This window comes from Amblyomma americanum, chromosome 1 (assembly GCF_052857255.1).
Source record: "Amblyomma americanum isolate KBUSLIRL-KWMA chromosome 1, ASM5285725v1, whole genome shotgun sequence".
NCBI lineage: Eukaryota > Metazoa > Arthropoda > Arachnida > Ixodida > Ixodidae > Amblyomma > Amblyomma americanum.
In genome coordinates, this window is record NC_135497.1 from 202720516 (window position 1) to 202741341 (window position 20826).

At 46.2% G+C, this 20826-nt stretch overlaps 1 protein-coding gene across 2 annotated transcripts in view; it reads left to right on the top strand.

Moving 5' to 3' along the window:
• Window positions 1-1373: 1373 nt before the first annotated feature.
• The window catches only part of LOC144114505 (ornithine decarboxylase-like), an 83533-nt gene continuing 64080 nt past the window's right edge, over window positions 1374-20826 (top strand). For both annotated transcript variants that reach the window (XM_077648295.1, XM_077648296.1), the window contains exon 1: window positions 1374-1850. In XM_077648295.1, the coding sequence (XP_077504421.1) occupies window positions 1389-1850 (462 nt within the window). In that variant the 5' untranslated portion in view covers window positions 1374-1388. The remainder of the gene's footprint in view (window positions 1851-20826) is intronic.

A 20826-nucleotide genomic window follows, 5' to 3' on the forward strand; every position in this document is an offset into this window, starting at 1 on the left:
CAAGTGGCGGAGGGTCTTGTGGAAATGTTTTCGCGTTATGGTTTCCCGAGGGAAGTTTTGAGTGACCGGGGCTCGAAATTCACATCGGAACTAATGAAGGAGGTTAACCGCCTTTTGTCAGTAAGGCAGTTACTGACGACGCCTTACCATCCCATGTATAATGGGCTTGTAGAGCGGTTCAACGGCACCCTCAAAAGTATGATCAGGAAAATGTGCCAGAAGAGACCTACTGAATGGGATAGATATCTTCCAGCTCTCTTGTTCGCTTACCGCGAAGTACCGCAAATGAGTCTTGGTTTCTCGCCTTTCGAGTTGTTTTATGGGAGAACCGTTAGAAGTCCACTTGCAATACTCAGGGAGCTGTGGGCTAATAAAGAGATTGCATCAGATCTCAAGACAACATACACGTACGTTCTTGAGTTTCGGGACAGGTTGAAGGAAGCACGCAGGCTTGCAGATCAAGGCCTGGAAAGGGCGCGCGAACGCTATAGGGATACTATTGCAAGAAGGCCACTCACAGGAATCTGAATCCGGGCGACAAGGTTCTCATCTTGCTACCCACAGATCATAATAAATTGCTGATGCAATGGAATTGCCCGCACCTTCTGACGCGGAAGGAAAAGGACATGGATTAGGAGTTATTGATAGATGACACTAAGAAGGTTTTCCACGTATATATGTTGAAGAAATACGAAAAAAAGAGGTCCTGTATGGTACGCAACCAAGGTAGCATGTGCGGTAGTGGCAGAGGAGACAGGTGATGTTGCCGAGGCACCCACGAGCAGTGGGAAGAAAATTATAGGATGGAATGAGGTACTAAGGAAGCCCAATTTGAATGAAGGCAGACGATCACATCTCTACTCTAAATTAAGGGGGAGAAGGTTTCGGATGTGCCAGGCAAAACGGGGGTCATATGTTGCAAATTAGATCTCTATACAGACAGAGCCAACAGCTCAAGGTATCTCTGGGATGTATCTTGTTGTTGTTATTAGGTACTTATACAATGAAGTGTGTTGTGGACATTAACTTGTTTATTACGGACACCGTACGGACAACCGCAGTGGTGTGTTAATGTTCCGTAAGTGCACTTTGGTGCGCTGTGTTAGTGGTGTGCTTTTAGTGCGTGCTGGACAACTGCGGTGTGTTGTGTGCTGGGTCCAGAATCGCCACAGAAGATAGTCGGTTGGCTGGAAGGCGTTAAGATAAGGATGACGTGAGCAGTTTTTCACGGAAAAACTCTTGAGAGAGGGGGCCCTTGTCCCATATAATAGGTAGCCCGAAATAAAAGTATGAAGGAAAGAGGGTTGAAGAAAAAGAGGACGGCGATAATGATGACATGGATTAACCGAAGTGTAAAGAAGCTGAAGTATTCAGTGAGGTGGGAAGACATGGTTGGTGGAGAAGAGAAGAGGGAGAAGACGACGACAAGGATTACGTCGACTAACGCCAAGGCTATAAAAGGGCGAGGGAGAGCGAGGCACGGGAGGAAGAACAGAGAAGCGGAGGCTCCATCGGGTCAGGGACACTTCGGCTGGAAGAGAGCGACGCCGGCTACTGCTCTTGTGAGCTCGCGTTCTACGGCTTCGCACCGTGAACTTCCTGCCGCTCCTGAGCCCGTTCCCGGGAGTCAACGGAGGACGCTACTACCTGCTACGACCAGGGGTGTCTCCAGCGCTGTTGCCACCCATCCGGGTGGTGCCCCCAGCGCCAACAACACCGGCATCACTTCTACGGGCGCTTGGGCCGGGAGCTTGTACGACGCCGTCAGCGACGCCAGCCGCAGCACGTCGAACGCCATCTCGACGCCGGCTACTGGACCCATAACACGCCTTATCCGCACCGAACCAACCGTGAGCACGAACGCCGACCGCTAAGAGCAGAACGCTAGTAGTAGACGCTAGTAGCAGTGTTCTCGGGTCGTGTGTATTGATAGTCTTTGTGTTTTGTGTTTTGTGTGCTAGCGTTTGTGTCACGTAGGGGGCATTAAATGTTCGTCTGTGTGGGCACACCTGCCGCCTAGTCCATTCTTTCGGCCCGAATGTTCTCCGGGGAGATCTGTGACAATCACTCAGCCTTGTTTTCGTTAGGAAAATAACGTCGGCCGATGTGGTATCGGCGGCACAGGGAAGGTCATCGCGATTGCGAACAACACTGCGCATATTGGTGAACAGCACTGAAATTCCCGAGACCGGCTGCGCACGCGGATGAAGGTGCCCAGCCAGCTATCTCGAATCATCAGAACCACCCATAACAATTGATATATTCGCTGATCCCTCCTCAGGTCACTTGTATTTTTTTTGGTATTAATAGTGCAAAACGCACCCCATTGCTTTTCTAAGGTCGCCTTCCCAACACGGTGCGAGCGCAGGACAAATTTTAGAAGCAAGATATTGCTACTCATCGGAAGACTGGCACATTCCCATGCATTATTCCTCAAATGCTTCACAATTAAGAAGGGTGTCCAAGAAAGCTGGGCTTTTTAGCGTTACGATCGGATGCAAAGCAGCCCCAGAGTCCATCACATTATCCTGGTTAAACCTTGCTAGACTGACAGTTGTCTCCTTCGTGAAGTCAGGACGAACTATATATGTTGCCGCTTGTAAGTCGACCTGATTTTTACAAAACTGACCATGGTGAACTGCGGGGCCGAGCCGCGGACTGCAAATGACCCGTGCCAGTGCCCGCTCCCTTTATAAGATGCATGGAGGTGCATGTGTCAAAAAATATATATAAAATTATTAAATGAATTTGTTTCGCTCACAAAAATTCAAACTGCGCGTTAATTAGCCGGATTGCTCGTTGTGGCAGGTCGCTTTCCCAAACGCGTGGTAAGCTGTGCGAGAAGAAATTTATAGTTAGCGGCTTTACTTCCGGTTGCTTACGGTACGAGCGATCACGCCGGTATACGACGCTACAGGATCGTTTGCAGTTCGGTTTCCTGATGACCACACTAATCATTCGCCTCCATCGAACCACACTCGAGTGGGGAAGGCGTAGAAGATGCGCTGTGTTATCTCTGTTGATCCCCATTTGCCTTCAGCTGCTGGCCTTGCAATTACGTTGTTACGAATCTTGCAGGCTTTGAGGTCAGCGCGCCGTGATTTGACAGCGAAGTAGCGTCAAGAGAGCGACGAGGAGTAACGCGCAACTAACGAGAGTAAGTTGTGCATCGCAATAGTGACAAACAAAAAACAAGACAGTGTTTCAAAGGAATTAAGCCAAGTATGAAACGCGAAAACACTTGGTTCCGAATTATCTTGACTATTGCCTAAACAGGCTCATTGTCCTTCGTATTCGCTTGACTGTTGCTTAGACATTGCCTTACGTTATCCTCCCCGATAATTGCTTTTGAACTTTCGTGCCACTTGACCGTCCACTAGCCCCTTCGTATCCAAGTCATTTAATCTTAAAGGTGAAAGGTCGAGATTTCGGAGAACCATCGGCTTTTACAGGATTGCTAGTGAAGTAGTGCTTCCGCACTAAAACGCGTTCGCTAAGAAGCAAAAAGTTGCTGGATGAGCCCTTTGAGAATATGTGTTCCATGAGTCTTGAACTTACACAGGTGGCTTAAATGGGGCGATATTTAAGTAGAAATGATACGCTTCCTTCGCACCGATGCGTCATTAGAGACATTTAGCTGAGCGGGTTTCCGGTTTGCTCCGCTCGGAGTTCTCAGCGGAGCTTTGCGCGAGATGACAGTTTTAGCGCGGCGTCGCCTTCTTCCGGTCCAGCGGAGCGCTTTGCTGACCACCTATTAGTAATAACCGGAGCTGCCATAAAATCGGTATGGATAACGCTTCCTTTATTATAGTATAACTACCAGATTACAGTACCTTTCTGTATTATGAGTACATTATCTGGCAATAGTGGTGCTTTCCAGCTAACATTGAAGTCGCCGTGTTGGACAAAAAAAAATTTCCACTGCCAAATTGAAGACAAGCGCCGGCCTTAACTCACCAAGCAAATCTCCTTGTTTCGTTTTTGTTGTACACTGTTTGTGAGCGCGAGTGAGCTACGACAGCAAGTTGTCCCTGCCACTTGTGCGGCTTTTTTTACGTGTGGGCGTGGTTGCGCCTCGATTGAAGACAAAGATGTGGACACTCCGGCGATCGTTCTGGTGGCCGCCATGTTGGACTTCGCAAACACGCTCACGGGCTGCGCGCGCTCCGCTGTGAGCAGGCGAACGGGCGTAAGCGCCGCTTCGCAAACACGCTGACCCCATCAGCGATGCGTGCATGCGCTGTGGACTCCCCACTCGTCCGACGGCAGAGCGGGCCGTAAACCCGCTTAGCTACAAGTGTGTGTTTCGTCGGTTGCTTACAATTTTCCGCCTTTTAAGCGACGAGGCTGCCGCCAGATATCTATCTGCGACCTTGTTTGCAGCACGTGGCGTTTCCGTGGTTCCCAGGAGGTGCCTGACGCAGGCGCTAACCTTGTGATGTCGCGCAGCAGTTTGCCGAGTGATACTGTCGCTGTTGTTTTCCTATCTCGTGTAAGGCATATTGGCGAGCGCCGTAAGTTATACCCATGAATTTAGAAAGTAGGCTGTCCGCTTACGCGAAGCAGAAGTTAAAGCTGAAAAACTTTTAATGGCTTCGGGCAGCGCATATCTTGACGCACACTATAGGTACAGTATCTTAAAATGTATTTTAGATTAGTTTATGGGGCTTTAACTTCCCGAAACGACTCAAGCTATAAGAAACGGCGTAGTGAAGGGCTCCGAAAATTTCGACCACCTGGGTTTTTTTTCAACGTGTTAATATGTAAAGCTCCACCGGGCTGTCGTCACCCGGCCCTATATAACACCAGAGCAGTAAAGAGATGTAAGGAAGGGCAGGTCTTTCACTTTTCTTCAGTATATACCTCATTTCTAAGCCATCTTGTCTTCGAAATATGCAGCATGAGATGCAGGCACAATCAAAAATAAAGGAAACACTTAGATTACACTCAAGGACTACATTTCTTGTATTTCCGCGTCGAACGTTATCAGGCATTGAAAGGAGCGTGCGTCTGCAGGAAAACTTCGAAGAAAAATAAAAATGTGCTCTTTATTCATAATTATAAGGCAGTCCCTGACTGCATGCTAATATTTCTTTTTCTTTTCAAACAGCTGCTACCTGGACAACAATAAAATTTTCCTGACCTAGGAAGTATTTACGACCGCCATGACCTTAGGAGCATTTACCTTCGAGCTTGGTTTTCATTCATTATTTTAATTTTGTACACTAATTGAACATAATATACGCATGAAATCGAAATGTACGAGAGAATAAGTAACATCTAGCGCCCCTTGATGACTCGACTGGTTTCTCCGCTTGCGAAAACTATCCAAGTAGTTTAATTACACGCGAGTGTTACGTCAGTGAAGGTCCCTGTTGCCCTTTATTCCTTTAAATCTGAGGGTACCCTTGTTGCATCCCTTAATAAAACCTTCAGGTGTTTTTAAACGTAGTATGAAATATGAATGCCGCGTATGCCATAGCACCAAGGAGGTCGCTGCATTTGTACGAGCTGTTTCGCGTAACATCAACCTTCAAAATTATGCTGGATGATTTCATAAGAATGAAACTGCTGCAGAGTTATTGTAACTGGAACCGGTTACTTTTTTATGACTTAATTGAATAACTGGGTCCTGCCGTCATGGTGGCCCAGTGGTTATGGCGGTCGGCTGCTGACCCGAAGGACGCGGGTTCACTCCCAGCCGTGGCCGTCGGATTTCGATGGAGGCGAAATTCTAGAGGCCCGTGAACTGTACAATGTCAGTGCACGTTAAAGAAGCACAGGTGACCGAAATTATCCGGAGCCCTCCACTGCGGCTTCCCTCATAGTCTGAGTCGCTTTGGGACGTTAACCCCATAAAACCAAAACCAATAGTTTGGTTAACATTGCTTACTTCAGTTTGAAGCATTGGAGACGCGTTAAAAGTTCTGGTTGAAAAGCAATACATGAGAGCAAATTTCCCGAAAACATCACGCCCTTAACTCATCGCGAGAACACCGCAGGCGCCAGATATTGTGGTCGCATGGTGGTAAAGCCACGACGCTTTAGCGTGAGCATTTCATGCCAGCGGTGGTAAACGTGCGCCGGCAAACAGGATTATTTTGATGGCATGAGCTTATGCAACAGCCATTTTAATTTTCGTGTGCTTCGTCCAAAACACAGTGAGAACAAATGTCATGAATAACGCTGCGGTTTCAAAATGTGACGCTGCTGCTAGTTTCTTGCGATGTGCTTAAAACATCTGGTTAAAACTTCTGACTTTTCTTCTTAAAATGACTTTACGGAAAACTTGCCGCACTTTTAGCCGCCAGCTAAGAGATCAAGTAATTAATGTTGATTTTGTTACTAGCCACGCAGACAATAAAATATATTCGGAAGTAACATTAGCGGCCACCACCGTCAGAACTTGTTTGTAGCGACCCGCGCGGCTGGCGGCGGTGAACTTCCAAAAAGGACGAAGTATCCACCGCACGCGCTCGTGGTAACGTCGGGACCATGGCCGGGGCCAGACGCCGCCGCCGCCGCTACGGTGCTATCTCCTTTTCGGCAGCCGTCAATAAATGTGGCCGCGATCGCCTTCCTGGGCGACCTCCACAAGTTTCTTTTGTTCCAAAACGTGGCGGTATTTTTTTGGCAAGACTTCGTATTAGTGTGGGCGAAGCGCTCCGTATCAACCAGTTGTAGGGGCAGCCCGAGCTGCTTTGCAAGACCTCAACCATTTTTCTTAGGCGTTATTTTAACAAACTCTTTTTTTTTTCCTTTAGTCGAGATTTTTAAATAAATATTATCATTTTCTTTATTATTTCACGACGCAGACGAGAAACGCGCTGAACACAGGGGCCCCCTTCAGTTCCTCAGCTTTCTTACACTCTCACCTGCCATTATCATTGGTTTGGTTTATCACGGTTTAACGTCCCAAAGCGACTGAGGCTATGAAAGACGCCGTAGTGAAGGGCTCCGGGAATTTCGACCACCTGGGGTTCTGTAACGTGCACTGACATCGCACAGTACACGTGCCTCTAGAATTTCGCCTCCATCGAAATTAGACCGCCGCGGCCGGGTTCAAACCCGCGTCTTTCGGACCAGCAGCCGAGCGCCATAACCGCTCAGCCACCGCGGCGGCTGCCATTATCATTACCTCAACAGTGCTCCACGACCACCAACCACCGCAGCGCTAAAGAGGTCAAGAGCGTGCTTATCACCTCATTAAAATCGCCATTCACAACCTATGCACCTCCGTGACAGCGGACGCGAAGGAATGGCACAAGGTGGCTAGTGCAAGGTGCCCCTAACGATTATAGTGAATGAAGTCGAACCTAAGCGAGACCCACCGGGATTCGCCCTGGACCTCGTTTGCCTGTTCACGACTTGCACATCGCGCCAAGCGCTAGGCGCGAGCACAAGGAACGCGGCAGTTTAACCGGGCCACACATGAGCCACATTATCAGTGCAGCGAAGCTGAGACACGAGGGATAAGCCCACGCTTGCTCGTTTCGATGGACGGTTTGCCGTACCACAAACCTCGTTTCCGGCTCAGGCGCAGTAAGACAACGCGAAGCTCACCGTGTCACGTGGCCGTTACGCCTTCTCCATTCCATTCGACATGCTACTGCTGTTTATATCATGTAGCGAGAATCCTTTTATCTAGCGTGACTTAATGCTTCCCTTTAGCGTCCCTCACATGTCCTCATGTTCGCGTAGATCTACAGTCGCTTATAAAGTTATAAGTCTTCCATGTGTTCATAATATCGTTGCATTATGCGTGTGGCTCTACCTGTCAGATGCGAAACACATGCATAAACTAAAAAAAAAACGAATGGACGACTAGTGCAGTGACTAATTCAAGAGTAGGCGGGCAGGGGGCGCGATTTTCAAGGTTCCTTAATGCGCGAAGATTTTTCTCCTAAAATTGCTCGCCCATAACGTGCGCACCTCGTTCATTGTAGCGAATTTTCGTGAACTCATCGAACGGGCGCTAGAAATGCTATCGCATCGAGGTTAAAAATATGTTCAGTGAAACCGACGCACAAACTCGTTTGCGCTTTTGCAGTAGTGGCAAAGAAAACAAGCTATGCCGCGCGCCCCTCTCCCCGCCCGATTATACGAAATCTCATGCACGCACTGATGCCGCACGTGTCGTCCCTTTTCGGACCAGCGGCCTTTGCGCAAGGCAACCTGCCAGCTGTAGTCGCACTGAGCACGTGCGTGATTCAATTCGCTCGGAGTTATTTGCTCAACGAGAGAGAGAAACTTATTTCGGGAATGAGAAATAAAAACGAAACGCCGGGCTTCCCCGAGGCTCATTCAATATGTATTCAGGCTCACGAAGAAGACACAGCGTATACGTGCTTCTCTTCTATTCTCTCTCTCATTTTTTTTCTTTTCTTTTACGTTGAGCGCGTAGCTGATTTTAAAATTCAGGAGAGCCTCGTATTCCAGTGAATATTACGGTTCGTTTCAAGAAAAGATGCAATATACAAGGCACGCTCTGCAGTATTTTACTTCATACACGCCATCACATTCGTGTAATTAGACATGTTTTCACTATTGTAGCAAGTTTCACGCTTCAGGGTGCGCATATTTTTTTTTTAAAGGTAAGTATTACACATGTATATTTCGTAGCAAAGCGGGGCAAAAAGGCGTCGAGTTCTCTTGAAATGGCTCAACAAAAGTCTCCTTTGCTGGCATCAAGCAGATGTTAGAAGCACGCACTTGTAAAGCGCGTTCTGTCATTGAGCGACGAGGCTTTTTAACAGGGCCCAATTTTACGAAACAGCTTTGTGACGGCTGATTTGAACGTAAAAAAAAATACACCACTTTTGTTTTTTGCCTTGGCAAAAAGACGCTCATGGTCAAACTAACGTAAATAAATAGGAGGGGTCATAAGACCAAGGCCGCAAAAAGGAAACTTCTGGCCGTGTGATCCTTATTAAATGAAAGAGGTATCTTTTTTTGCTCCCTTTAAGTAACGAACAAAGGGAGCACGTTGACAAGGTTTACGGTTCACTATTGCCAGAGTGTGTCTGCAATTGAATTGCTTCTAGAAAAGGGATTATTGAGGATGGATGTTTTCACCTAAGATAGAAGGAGGTCATCTTTAATCCCTGTCTGGCACTGAAGTTGTTTACCTTGGTCCAGGCAGTATTTCGGAAAGCACAGCTATACTTTGCTTCGTCTAGTGCTGTAACGCTTTAAAAAAAGACAATGGTTTTGGCGCAGAAAAATTGCGGAAAAAAATGTATTTTTCGGGAAAAGCATTTTCGAAACCTTCAACTCATATTGCCTGCGTCAGAAGCCTTTCATTTGTTGGATCAAATATTTTATGTTTGCCACTTATAATTCCAATTTATACCTCATCTCTTTTCGTATCTCCTCATTTTCTTAAAGCACAAATTTTCTTACTGTTTGCAAGTTTCCTAGCAGGACATCTTAGAAAAAGCAATACTTTTTGTTGCATCACTCTGCTATTTGATTAAAGTAAGCAATGTTTGAAGCTGATTTCACAGTTAATATTGACAAATATTTTTCTGAATTCTCAATTAGGATGCTGGTTAAACAGTCCTAACTTCACTGAACTTCAGTGCGTTGTAAAATAACTAATGGTGACTTAATCTGAAATGTGTTTCTAAAGAATGCTTGTGTTTATACTACCCAGTCACATGTTAATGATAGTTTTCTGGTGAGTAATTTTTTTCTTTTGTGTGTGGGAAGAAAGGGATGTAAATGTCAAATATCTTGAGATATAATTTACATGGCGAAAAGCTGGTAGCATATATATAAGAAACTCAATGCGATTGTACAGGTTCAATACATTTGGCCCAAAATAACAAAAATATCTGTGAGACTCCAGCCCCTCCTTTAGGGACGGACAAACGTGTCTTATTGTCCTCGAGGTGAAAGTTGAAGTGCCGAAATTTCATCACAACTTCCTGCGTGTTTAAGGCGTATCTCTAAATCGAAGCACCTTCGCGAGGTTTTCCTCTCGCAATTCCATGTCCACACCCTCAATGTGAATACTTTTTTAACTTTTCTCAGAGGATTTAACGGCACAACCGCAGTAATTTAACTTCGCAGCATCAACCAAAAGCATAGGTTTCTAATCCCACGTTTAGCTTCACTGTTAATTCAACATGCCACTCAAGCTCTAATATATCGACACAGTTTGATGAAAGGACAAATGTCAGCGCCGGTTGCTGAGGATTCGATCCACAAGACTCTAATAAACGAGGGACGTTCGAAAGCTTTGCTTCCAGGGCTATAACTTTATTAAGTGACTGATTTGATAGGCGTTACATTGAGATAAATGTTCGGAATGACCTCTTTCTAAGGAGCACATCACTTTTTGATATTATTACCAAATGCTTCCGGTGCTTTTGCCATGGATGCTTTGCGTGCATCGACCTCTTAACATAAGGAGTTTGCGCAAAGTACGATTGATTGGCGTCCACAATAAGTAGGATTGCCCATGCATGCCTCTTTTAATCTGAGGCGGAGGGTCAGATTTTTTGTCAGGGTCCGCTAACTCTCACGTCACCCGCTTGTAGTACATTTCAAATTAACCAACTGCTCCCGCCACAGGTAATTTTGGTCATCAGCTAGGAGCGAGTTGAGAGTCGGAAATGTTTTAATACTGCCGTACGTACACGTTGTTCCTTGTTGTTGCTGTAGTGCAAACAGGAGCCAGAAGCCAGGATTCAGGCCCGATGGCCTTTTAGATCAGCCAGTCATCGACAAGTGAGTGAGTGAGTGAGTAAGAACTTTATTTTCCACCGATGTAGGAGACCCCCTACTCCCCATCCCCGGCACGCAGGCCTGGAGAGCGGGGGCCGGGGTCTCCGCGACTAAAGACAGGCGAAGCGACAGTGTTTCTTCGCGGCTTTAGCCGCCAGGCGGATGGCTTGCTGCTGGTGGGCGAGGGACTCGCTTCGCAGCATCAGTTCCCAGGCTTCTCTACTTCTTATGTTCTCCTTGGCGCCCGGGGAACCAGGGCATTGCCAGATTATGTGGTCTAAAGTACCCCTCTCTCCACATGTCGCGCATTTATCGTCGGCTCTTTCCTCCACTTACGTGTGGTAGAGCCAGACGGGGTTCGGGAAGTTCCCAGCTTGCAGGCGCCGCCATGCGACTGCCTCCCTGTTTGTTAGCGCTCGGTCCGGTGGTGGCAGGGACCGTCTACCAAGTCTATAGTGCTCTATGATCTCTTTGTATGTCTGCAGCCTCTCGTCCATCCCTTCGCAACCAGGCGGCTCTGCGGCTGCCCGGAAGTAGAGTGCTCGGGCTAGCTCGTGCGCCGCCTCGTTGCCGGGGACGGATTCGTGCGCGGGGGTCCAAATTATTCGAACTCGTCTATCGAGTTTTCCCTTTTCCAAGATTTTGACTGCCTCCTTCGAGACCCTCCCTTTTCCAAAGTTCCAGACAGCTGTTTTGCTGTCGCTAATGATCGTACTGGCTTCCGTGCCAACGCAAGCGAGCGCTATTGCAACTTCTTCGGCCGTGTCTATGTTTCGACTTCTAACGGAAGCGGCGGCGACGGGTACGCCGCGGCCGTCAACGACCGCAGCCACCGCCGCCCCCAACTTTCCGCTAGCCGCGTCCACGTAGGCGACTCCTTTCGGCCCTATTTTGTCCGCGTTTTTGGCGAGAGTCTCGGCCCTCTTCCGTCTCCTCTCCCCGTTGTATGTGGGGTGCATGTTTTTAGGTAGCGGGGGCACTGTTATGTGTTCGCGGCATCCTCGTGGAATGTCCGCGTGTTGGCATGTCCCCCTGTCTGACTGCAGCCCCACCCAGCCAAGGATGGTTCTGCCCGTGGTAGATTTGCTTAACCTTTCCAGTTGTGCCATGCGCACAGCCTCCGCTAGCTCCGTCCAATTATTGTGCACACCCATTTCGAGGAGGCGTTCAGTAGAGGTCGAGATGGGGAGTCCCAGAGCCCTCTTCACGCATCGTCTGATGAGTGCGTCTATTTTCTGCATTTCGTCCGATCTGATGTTTAGGAATGGTGTGGCGTAGCATATGCGGCTAGTGATGTAAGCCTGCATTAGTTTCAGGAGGCTTCTTTCTTTAAGGCCTCGACCCTTGAGTGCGATTCTCCTGAACAGACCCATGACTTGCGTGGCGTACGCACTCAATTTCTTTATCGTTGTATCATTGTACCCGTCCGCTTGTAGAAATAGCCCCAGGATCCTAATCTGCTCGACTTTTGGCACTGTTTGGCCCTCTACTGTTATGTTGATGTTTATCTGGCGTTTGTGCCTGAGCGCCTTCGGATTGTAGATAAAGAGCTCCGATTTTTGGGGAGCGCACGAGAGGCCCCTTTCAGCCGCATAGGACACTACGGTGTCTGCTGCCGTTTGTAAGCGCTCCTCGATGTTCGCGTCGCTGCCCTGGGTGACCCATAGGTTGACGTCGTCCGCGTACATGCTGAAGTTCAAGTTTTCCACTTTTCTCAATTCTGCCGGGAGATTTCGCATGGCAACATGAAAGAGGAATGGGGACAGCACTGAACCCTGCGGCGTACCCCTACTACCTAGTTTGACGGTGGGGGATTCAATGTCCTGAAACCTTATTTTTATCGTTCTACCCGACAGGAAGTCCTTTATGTAGCCGTACGTTTTGTTTCCGATCCCCAGCTCTCGGAGGCCAGAGAGGATTGCCGCGTGTTTTACGTTATCGAAGGCCTTCGTCAGGTCTAGACCTAATATTACCCTCGCGTCCTTGGTGCTATTTTCTATGATGTCGTGTCTCAAGCGGAGCATTGCATCTTGTGTGCACAGGCCGGGTCGGAACCCTACCATTTCGTGCGGCCACAGATCGTTGAGCTCCATGAAACGCGTTAGGCGCGTTTGGACTACCCGTTCCATCAATTTCCCAATACAGGATGTTAGAGAGATTGGCCGTAAGTTTTCTAGCTTAGGGGGATTGCCCGGCTTCGGTATTAAAATCACGTTTGCCGTCTTCCACTGTTGTGGGAGGCGGCCTCGGTCCCATACGATGTTCATGTATTTGGTGAGCATGAGGATGGAATTATCGTCCAAGTTTCGGAGGACCTTGTTTGTAATGCCATCTGGACCAGGGGCCGACTTTGTTTTTAGGCCTAATATTTCGGCGCGAACCTCCGCTTCCGTGATCGGCGCGTCTAGGGCCTCGTTTGGGGGTCTTTCGTACTCCGGCAGGAGTGAGGTTTTTGTATCTCCTATGTACATATTAATTAATTTTGCCATGAGTTCTCTGTCCGAGCCCTCAAACGTGTGCCTGGCTTTCGTAAGTCTTATGCCCGATTGGGTTTTCGAATTATCAGGGTCAAGCAGGTGTCTGAGTAGACTCCACGTATTAGCTAGACTCATGTTCCCTTCCATCTCGTCACATCTATTGCACCAATTTTGTTCGCAGAGTTTTGCTGCGTAATCCTCAATCTCTTTGTTGTACCTTGCTATCCTTCTTCTAAGGTTCCTGTTCCATCTTTGTGACCGGAGGCGTTTCTCCATGCCGCATTTCGCTTCCCACATGTGAAGGAGTTTGCTATCAACCGTCGCTGGCGCATCGTCTTCTCGCAGGGTCGTGGTTGCCCTCTCGACTTGTTGCCTAAGTTCCTCCGCCCATTGCTCTATGTTTTGGATATCGCCTTCCGATTCACCATTTTCTCTAATTTGCCTGAACATGTCCCAATCAGTGATCTTGGGTTTTTTGAGGCGACGTGTTTTGACGCCCTTGCTGAGGGTGAGAGCCAGAATAAAGTGGTCGCTGCCTAAATTTTGAGCCGTGTTTTTCCAGGCCGCGTCTCTCGTGTTTTTCCCAAGGGTGAGATCAGGGGTGGTGTCTGCACAGACGCTGTTTCCCACTCTGGACGGGCAGTTGGGGTCCGTCAGGAGGGTGAGGCCAAGTTCGTGTATGTCCTCCCATAGTTGTCTGCCCTTGGGATCGTGTCTATTGTAGCCCCATTCTTGGTGGGCGGCATTTAAGTCCCCTAAGATTATGAGTGTGTTGTTTCCAGCTGCTCTAATCGCCTTGCGGAAGAGGGCGCAGAAACGTGCCTTTCTTTGCTGGGGGGTGCTGTACACGTTTAAGATGAAGATACTAGCCTTGTCTTTGCTACCGGTGATAATTTCTACTAATACGGCTTCGATATCCCGTGAGTTGACCTCATGCTCGACTACCGCTATATGTCTTTTAACTAGCGTGGAGACGCGAGATTTTTCTCCTCGGTCACTGTGGAACGCTTGATATCCCGATAATTTTGGTGGTCCCTTTCCCGTTTCCTGAAGGGCTATAGCTAAAGGTTTTTCTTCAATCTGCTCTAAGTGCTGCTGCAAGAGCGCTCGCTTGCGTTGGAAACCGCGGCAGTTCCACTGCCACACCAGAGTGTTTTCATTTTTGCTGCGCCTGTCCATTTTGCTGTATTTGAGTAACCGTCTTTCCTAATGTAGTTAGCCTCTCGTTGAAGGCGTTCTGCACGGCAGTGAATTGCGCGAGTTGCGTCTGTATTTGATTCATTGCACCCATTAGTTGGGTGAGGAGGGTCTCGATTCTTTCGAATCTTGCTTCGTACTTAGCATCTCTAGCCTCTAGTTTCTTTTCTACTCTACTTTCGAGTGCCACCAGCGGGTCCGTCTCATCCCCTTTGCGTTTTTGCGGGGGTGGCCTGATTGTTTCAGTAGTCATTTTCTCCCCTTCGTTGTCCCTCGGCTCGGGGCGCGCGATTACTGCCTTCGCAGGCCAGTAATCGACAACTTCCACTCTGTGACGTCAACCGCCAAAGGTATAAATGCCCTGCGCGTGGATTCATTCTTCAGTAGGCTAGGCTGAAGCGGCACCAGCTCGGTGTGTAACTGTTTCTTGCGGTTCGTGCAAGTATATTACAATTCTAATGCTGAGAGTATCTGCTCTGATTATCACTATCTGCTGCTGCTCTTTCCCACACAGGCTAGTGTCCTGGGGCTCACACGCGTTATATTGCTCAAGTCTACTCCTGAGCGGCGATGTGGAACTCAATCCAGGCACTTCGCAAAAACTTAGCAAGCTTTAATAAGAGCAGCCGCTCTGTTGATAGACCTACAAGCCGGTCGAGGAATCTAGTTTCAGTTCCGCTCTAGAAGGTTTCTGATGTACTTTCTCCCATTGTACGACATGACAATGGCGCTCCTTTTGTGCCTGAAGTGCTCTCTAAACTACTGACAGGGCCGGATCAGTTGCCTCGAGGTATTTCGGACATCAAGTTATTTCAGCACGTAGCTGCCTGCCCTTTGATGCTTTACAGGCTTTACAGTTTACAGTCACTTGTAGCTGCACAAGAGTCCTCACCTGTGTTCAGACTCCAGTTTAATTTGTTATTTACATGCTGAAATCAACTCCTTATATATATTCTAAACTAACTCACGTGCTCTTAAAACATGGTAACCTCAAAAATCATACGTCAAGAAATAATTTTATTTTACGTGTTATTTTGGAAGACCGGAATAAAACGCTGGGTACGCTGTTGACTAACGTTTAACTTCTATTTACTGAAAACTTTAAATTAGCTGTCCTTATATAGGACGCTGGCACAGACTCGGTAGATTACGCACTGGCTATACCTGTCCCGTTATTATAAATGTTTTTCAAATTAGACACAATTCCGAGGTCCTAAAAACATATCGAAACACAGTGGTTCTAATTCCTTAATTAGTGTAGAGTTCTCTGCATGCCTTCAGTCTATTTTTGAAAAAAACTGTGGGACAATCTAGGCAAAATTGTAACAACGATTTTGTCGTGAAGTTGTGATATGATCCTGTTTTCATTGACAAGGTCCATTATAACTGGAATGGCGCTTCAAACTCATTAGTAAAGCGTCTAATCAACCTGTTAAAATCTTCTGTGTATGGATCTTCGACTTCCGCCTCATCCACTCCCGGGCTTCGTTCCGCCTACTTTTGGTAACTTTGTTGCCTTGAATATTAACGCTCGCAGTATTGTTAAAAAATTTCCAGATTTATTGTCTCTTATTAATAATCATTCCCCATGCAATAATATTGGCATTACTGAGAAATGGCTCTATAATGGTATACACGACTCTGAGTTCACAGGAATTATGGCACCGGTGGCGGTGTCGCACAGCTTACCCTGTAGGATCTACGATTTTCAGTTTTGCCTTCTCCCGCAGAAACTGATTCCCTGCGGTGTAAAATTTACTTCAATAATGAGTGTATTGAAATTAGTGTTATATATCGTGCACCTCGCTCTTCCGTTGATGTCCTTCATGCTGCTTTAAATTTTATGAGCGACGTCAATATTGCTTCATCAAGATTTATCTGCATGGGAGACTTTAACGCTCCTGGTATCCATTGGCCATCACGGTCCGCAGTCGGTCGTGACATAGCGATTTGTAAAGAGCTAATAAACGCTTTCTTCTCCTTTGGGTACAATCAGGTTGTTTCTAGTGCCACCAGGCTTAATTACGTCCTTGACTTAGTTTTTTTAATCGCTAATATAGCTGAAAAAAGATACTTCTTGCCTAAAGGATGGACTTTCGGACACTCAGTTACCTCAATGCTCTTGTTGTCCGTCTTCCTTTAGACCCGTCTGTCACGATGCTTCTCATGATGAACTGACACCATCTAGCCCAATTATCTACGCTTGTGCAGAAAGACATTTTAGTATCGCTCTTTTGTCCGAACTTCCAAATCACCCAATACGTTCACTAGCTTTCCTGTATTCACTCGCGCGGATAACCACTCTCTTAATGTTTTAGTTAAACGTTTCGATGAGCTTGGTGCACTCTCACAAACCAGAATATGAACTGCTCTGTAAAATACTCTAAACATCTCGTAAATTCATGTATTCAATGCTTTGTTCCTAACACAACTAAGAAAAGAAATAGCAACATTCCAAACATGACTAGGACATCTTGCAATCGTCTCGTCGCGTTCGTAGGTTTGAGCGTTCCATAAGAAAGCATCGATTCCGAAACCTGGGATCATTACCAGAAATTTGAGACAAACGCTTCAGTTTCCTTGGCTTCACACCACAAAGCGCATGGCATTGAAGACTAAAACATAGGACAATGACATCATTCGTTACGTGCGAAGACACGACAGTGGTCGAGAGGCTGCATAACAAAATGTGACCGTCCACTAGGCTTAGCGACACTGGCTTGGCGCCGTACCGAATTCCTGGAAAAGAGATTGCTCAAAACAAAAAGAAATAACTTTTGCAATCTTTAGTTGCAAACGACTGAAGATTACTTTTGTTCACGTTAACCTGCACCATCTGTTCAGAACTAACCCCTGAAATCATTGGTGTTCTATTTAACCTCACGACGCTTCATCCATTTCGTTCAGAATATATAATGACGTCATCAGTGACCTGGCGGTAATATCAAATGTTTTCAAGAAATATTTTCAGTCGGTGTTTGTTACCAATTAGAACTTCATCCCGCCGTTTGCTTATATAAATTCTTCTGAAGCAATCAGTGACGCTCAGGTAACTAGTGAAGGCATTCTGAACCTTATGTTAAACTTGGAACACAATGCATTCTTGCTTATTTATTCCATGTGGTCACAACTAAGAAAAGAAATAGCAACATTCCAAACATGACTAGGACATCTTGCAATCGTCTCGTCGCGTTCGTAGGTTTGAGCGTTCCATAAGAAAGCATCGATTCCGAAACCTGGGATCATTACCAGAAATTTGAGACAAACGCTTCAGTTCCCTTGGCTTCACACCACAAAGCGCATGGCATTGAAGACTAAAACATAGGACAATGACATCATTCGTTACGTGCGAAGACACGACAGTGGTCGAGAGGCTGCATAACAAAATGTGACCGTCCACTAGGCTTAGCGACACTGGCTTGGCGCCGTACCGAATTCCTGGAAAAGAGATTGCTCAAAACAAAAAGAAATAACTTTTGCAATCTTTAGTTGCAAACGACTGAAGATTACTTTTGTTCACGTTAACCTGCACCATCTGTTCAGAACTAACCCCTGAAATCTTTGGTGTTCTATTTAACCTCACGACGCTTCATCCATTTCGTTCAGAATATATAATGACGTCATCAGTGACCTGGCGGTAATATCAAATGTTTTCAAGAAATATTTTCAGTCGGTGTTTGTTACCAATTAGAACTTCATCCCGCCGTTTGCTTATATAAATTCTTCTGAAGCAATCAGTGACGCTCAGGTAACTAGTGAAGGCATTCTGAACCTTATGTTAAACTTGGAACACAATGCATTCTTGCTTATTTATTCCATGTGGTCACAACTAAGAAAAGAAATAGCAACATTCCAAACATGACTAGGACATCTTGCAATCGTCTCGTCGCGTTCGTAGGTTTGAGCGTTCCATAAGAAAGCATCGATTCCGAAACCTGGGATCATTACCAGAAATTTGAGACAAACGCTTCAGTTCCCTTGGCTTCACACCACAAAGCGCATGGCATTGAAGACTAAAACATAGGACAATGACATCATTCGTTACGTGCGAAGACACGACAGTGGTCGAGAGGCTGCATAACAAAATGTGACCGTCCACTAGGCTTAGCGACACTGGCTTGGCGCCGTACCGAATTCCTGGAAAAGAGATTGCTCAAAACAAAAAGAAATAACTTTTGCAATCTTTAGTTGCAAACGACTGAAGATTACTTTTGTTCACGTTAACCTGCACCATCTGTTCAGAACTAACCCCTGAAATCTTTGGTGTTCTATTTAACCTCACGACGCTTCATCCATTTCGTTCAGAATATATAATGACGTCATCAGTGACCTGGCGGTAATATCAAATGTTTTCAAGAAATATTTTCAGTCGGTGTTTGTTACCAATTAGAACTTCATCCCGCCGTTTGCTTATATAAATTCTTCTGAAGCAATCAGTGACGCTCAGGTAACTAGTGAAGGCATTCTGAACCTTATATTAAACTTGGAACACAATGCATTCTTGCTTATTTATTCCATGTGGTCACCAAAATATCTGACAATCATATTCAAAAACTTCTTATCAACTGCCAATCTTCCTTCTTAACGGAAGTTAGCCAAAGTACTCCTTTATAAATCCGGCGATAAGCAGTAGCTGTCGACCTACAGGCCAATTTCTTTGACATCACAGTCATGCAAAATGCTGGAACACGTCGCTCTAAGCACATCATGCTTTTCCTGGAATGAAATAAGTTGCTGTCTAACATACGAGCGTTTTATGCGCGGTTCTAGCAAGGGTAACATAATTAGCTGAGTTCACGCTTATAGTTAGTTCACTTAACCTTAATGTTTCAACCAGGCTGATGTCGTTTTTATAGCATTACCAGGAATTTGGGACAGTCACCAACCATTGCCGCTAAGCCTAGCGCCCTATCGAGTTCTGTTCCCCTGCGGCCATTCGGTTATTCTCTTTCTTCCTTACGTCATGTTTGATGTCAACGTCACATTTTTGAGCGTTCAAAGCCATGCGGCACGTGGGTGGCAGCCAACGGAACTAGAAGCGCTTGTCCCGAAATTCTGGTAATGATTTCTCGAAAGCATTTGAAACCATACTTCACTCTAAACTTCTTGCCAAACTTAAAGCTGTACTAAGTAATCCTCATTTAGTTAAACATATTTCAAGCTTTCTCTAACTTCGCTCCCTAGTTGTCTCTTGCCGTTCTACATAGTCCGCTGCGGTTGATGGGACGTCAGGAGGGCCCCAAATCTCCTTCCTTGGGTCGCTACTTTTTTATCCCACATGAACAATTTGCACCCCCACATTTCTTCCGACATTCATCTTTGCGCTGATTTCTTCCTCTATGCTATGATTATGTTTTGTTGGTCATTATCGGTTCCAAAAGTTCTAGGTTGTTCAATTGGTGCAACTCCTTGCAAATTGACATTCATTTTGATAAAACCGTCTGAATGTTTTTCACTAAGAAATCTTTCCCCTCCCATTGCAGTTACTCTTTCCATGGCCGTGCCGTCGATATGGTTTCTGAGTACAAACAAGTATCTTGGTGTAAATTTACGCTTAACATGTCATGGTCTAAACAAGTTGATTACATCTGTAATAAGCACTAAAAAAATTTGGTTCCCCACGGCGAACGCTAACCAGTTCTGCAAAAGACACAAAGTTACTAATGTGTAAATCTGTAATCCACCCCATACTTGATTATGTATCTGTAGTTTGGAGCCCGTATAAGCAGTTAGAGATTAACAAGTTAGAATCAGTCTAGAAGAAAGTTGTGCATTTTATATGCTATTGTTATAATCGAGACTGTTCGCCTTCTTCTACACTTCCCTCCTTGAACCTAACCCCCTCTATTCACATCGCCGCTCTCAATCGTCAAAACGCTTACAGTGCATCTTCAGTTTCTCGCACCTGAATCATCGTAGTCATAAACGAGAAGAGATCATGACCTAAACATGACATCTCGCTACGCACGCACTAATACATGTTAAAATTCTGCTTTTTTTTCTGCTCTGTCGAAGACAGTTATAACCTGGGTCGGTTCGCGACGGAACATACCATCAAACAACTATACAGGCAACACATTTACAACCATTAAAGAAGGAGGGCTTAACTGCAATGCACGTTCCACAAAGTGGAAAAAAATACACCAGTGAAGGTAATTGTCGCATTATTTGGTGGTTTATTCCATTCGCGATTTGTTTTGGGGTAGAAGGACATCTTGAAGAAGTTCGTTTTACATCTGATCTCTTTAATTTTATAGGCTTGATCAAGACGTAGTGAGACGTTGTCGAAATGACGCAGATAATGCTCCCGATTAATGCCAGTTTTTGTGTGGAATGCACTGTGGAGGAATTTTAGTCTATGAGATTTCCTTCGAAGCTGGAGTGATTCCCATCCAAGGTTATCCTGTGCAGCGGCGACACT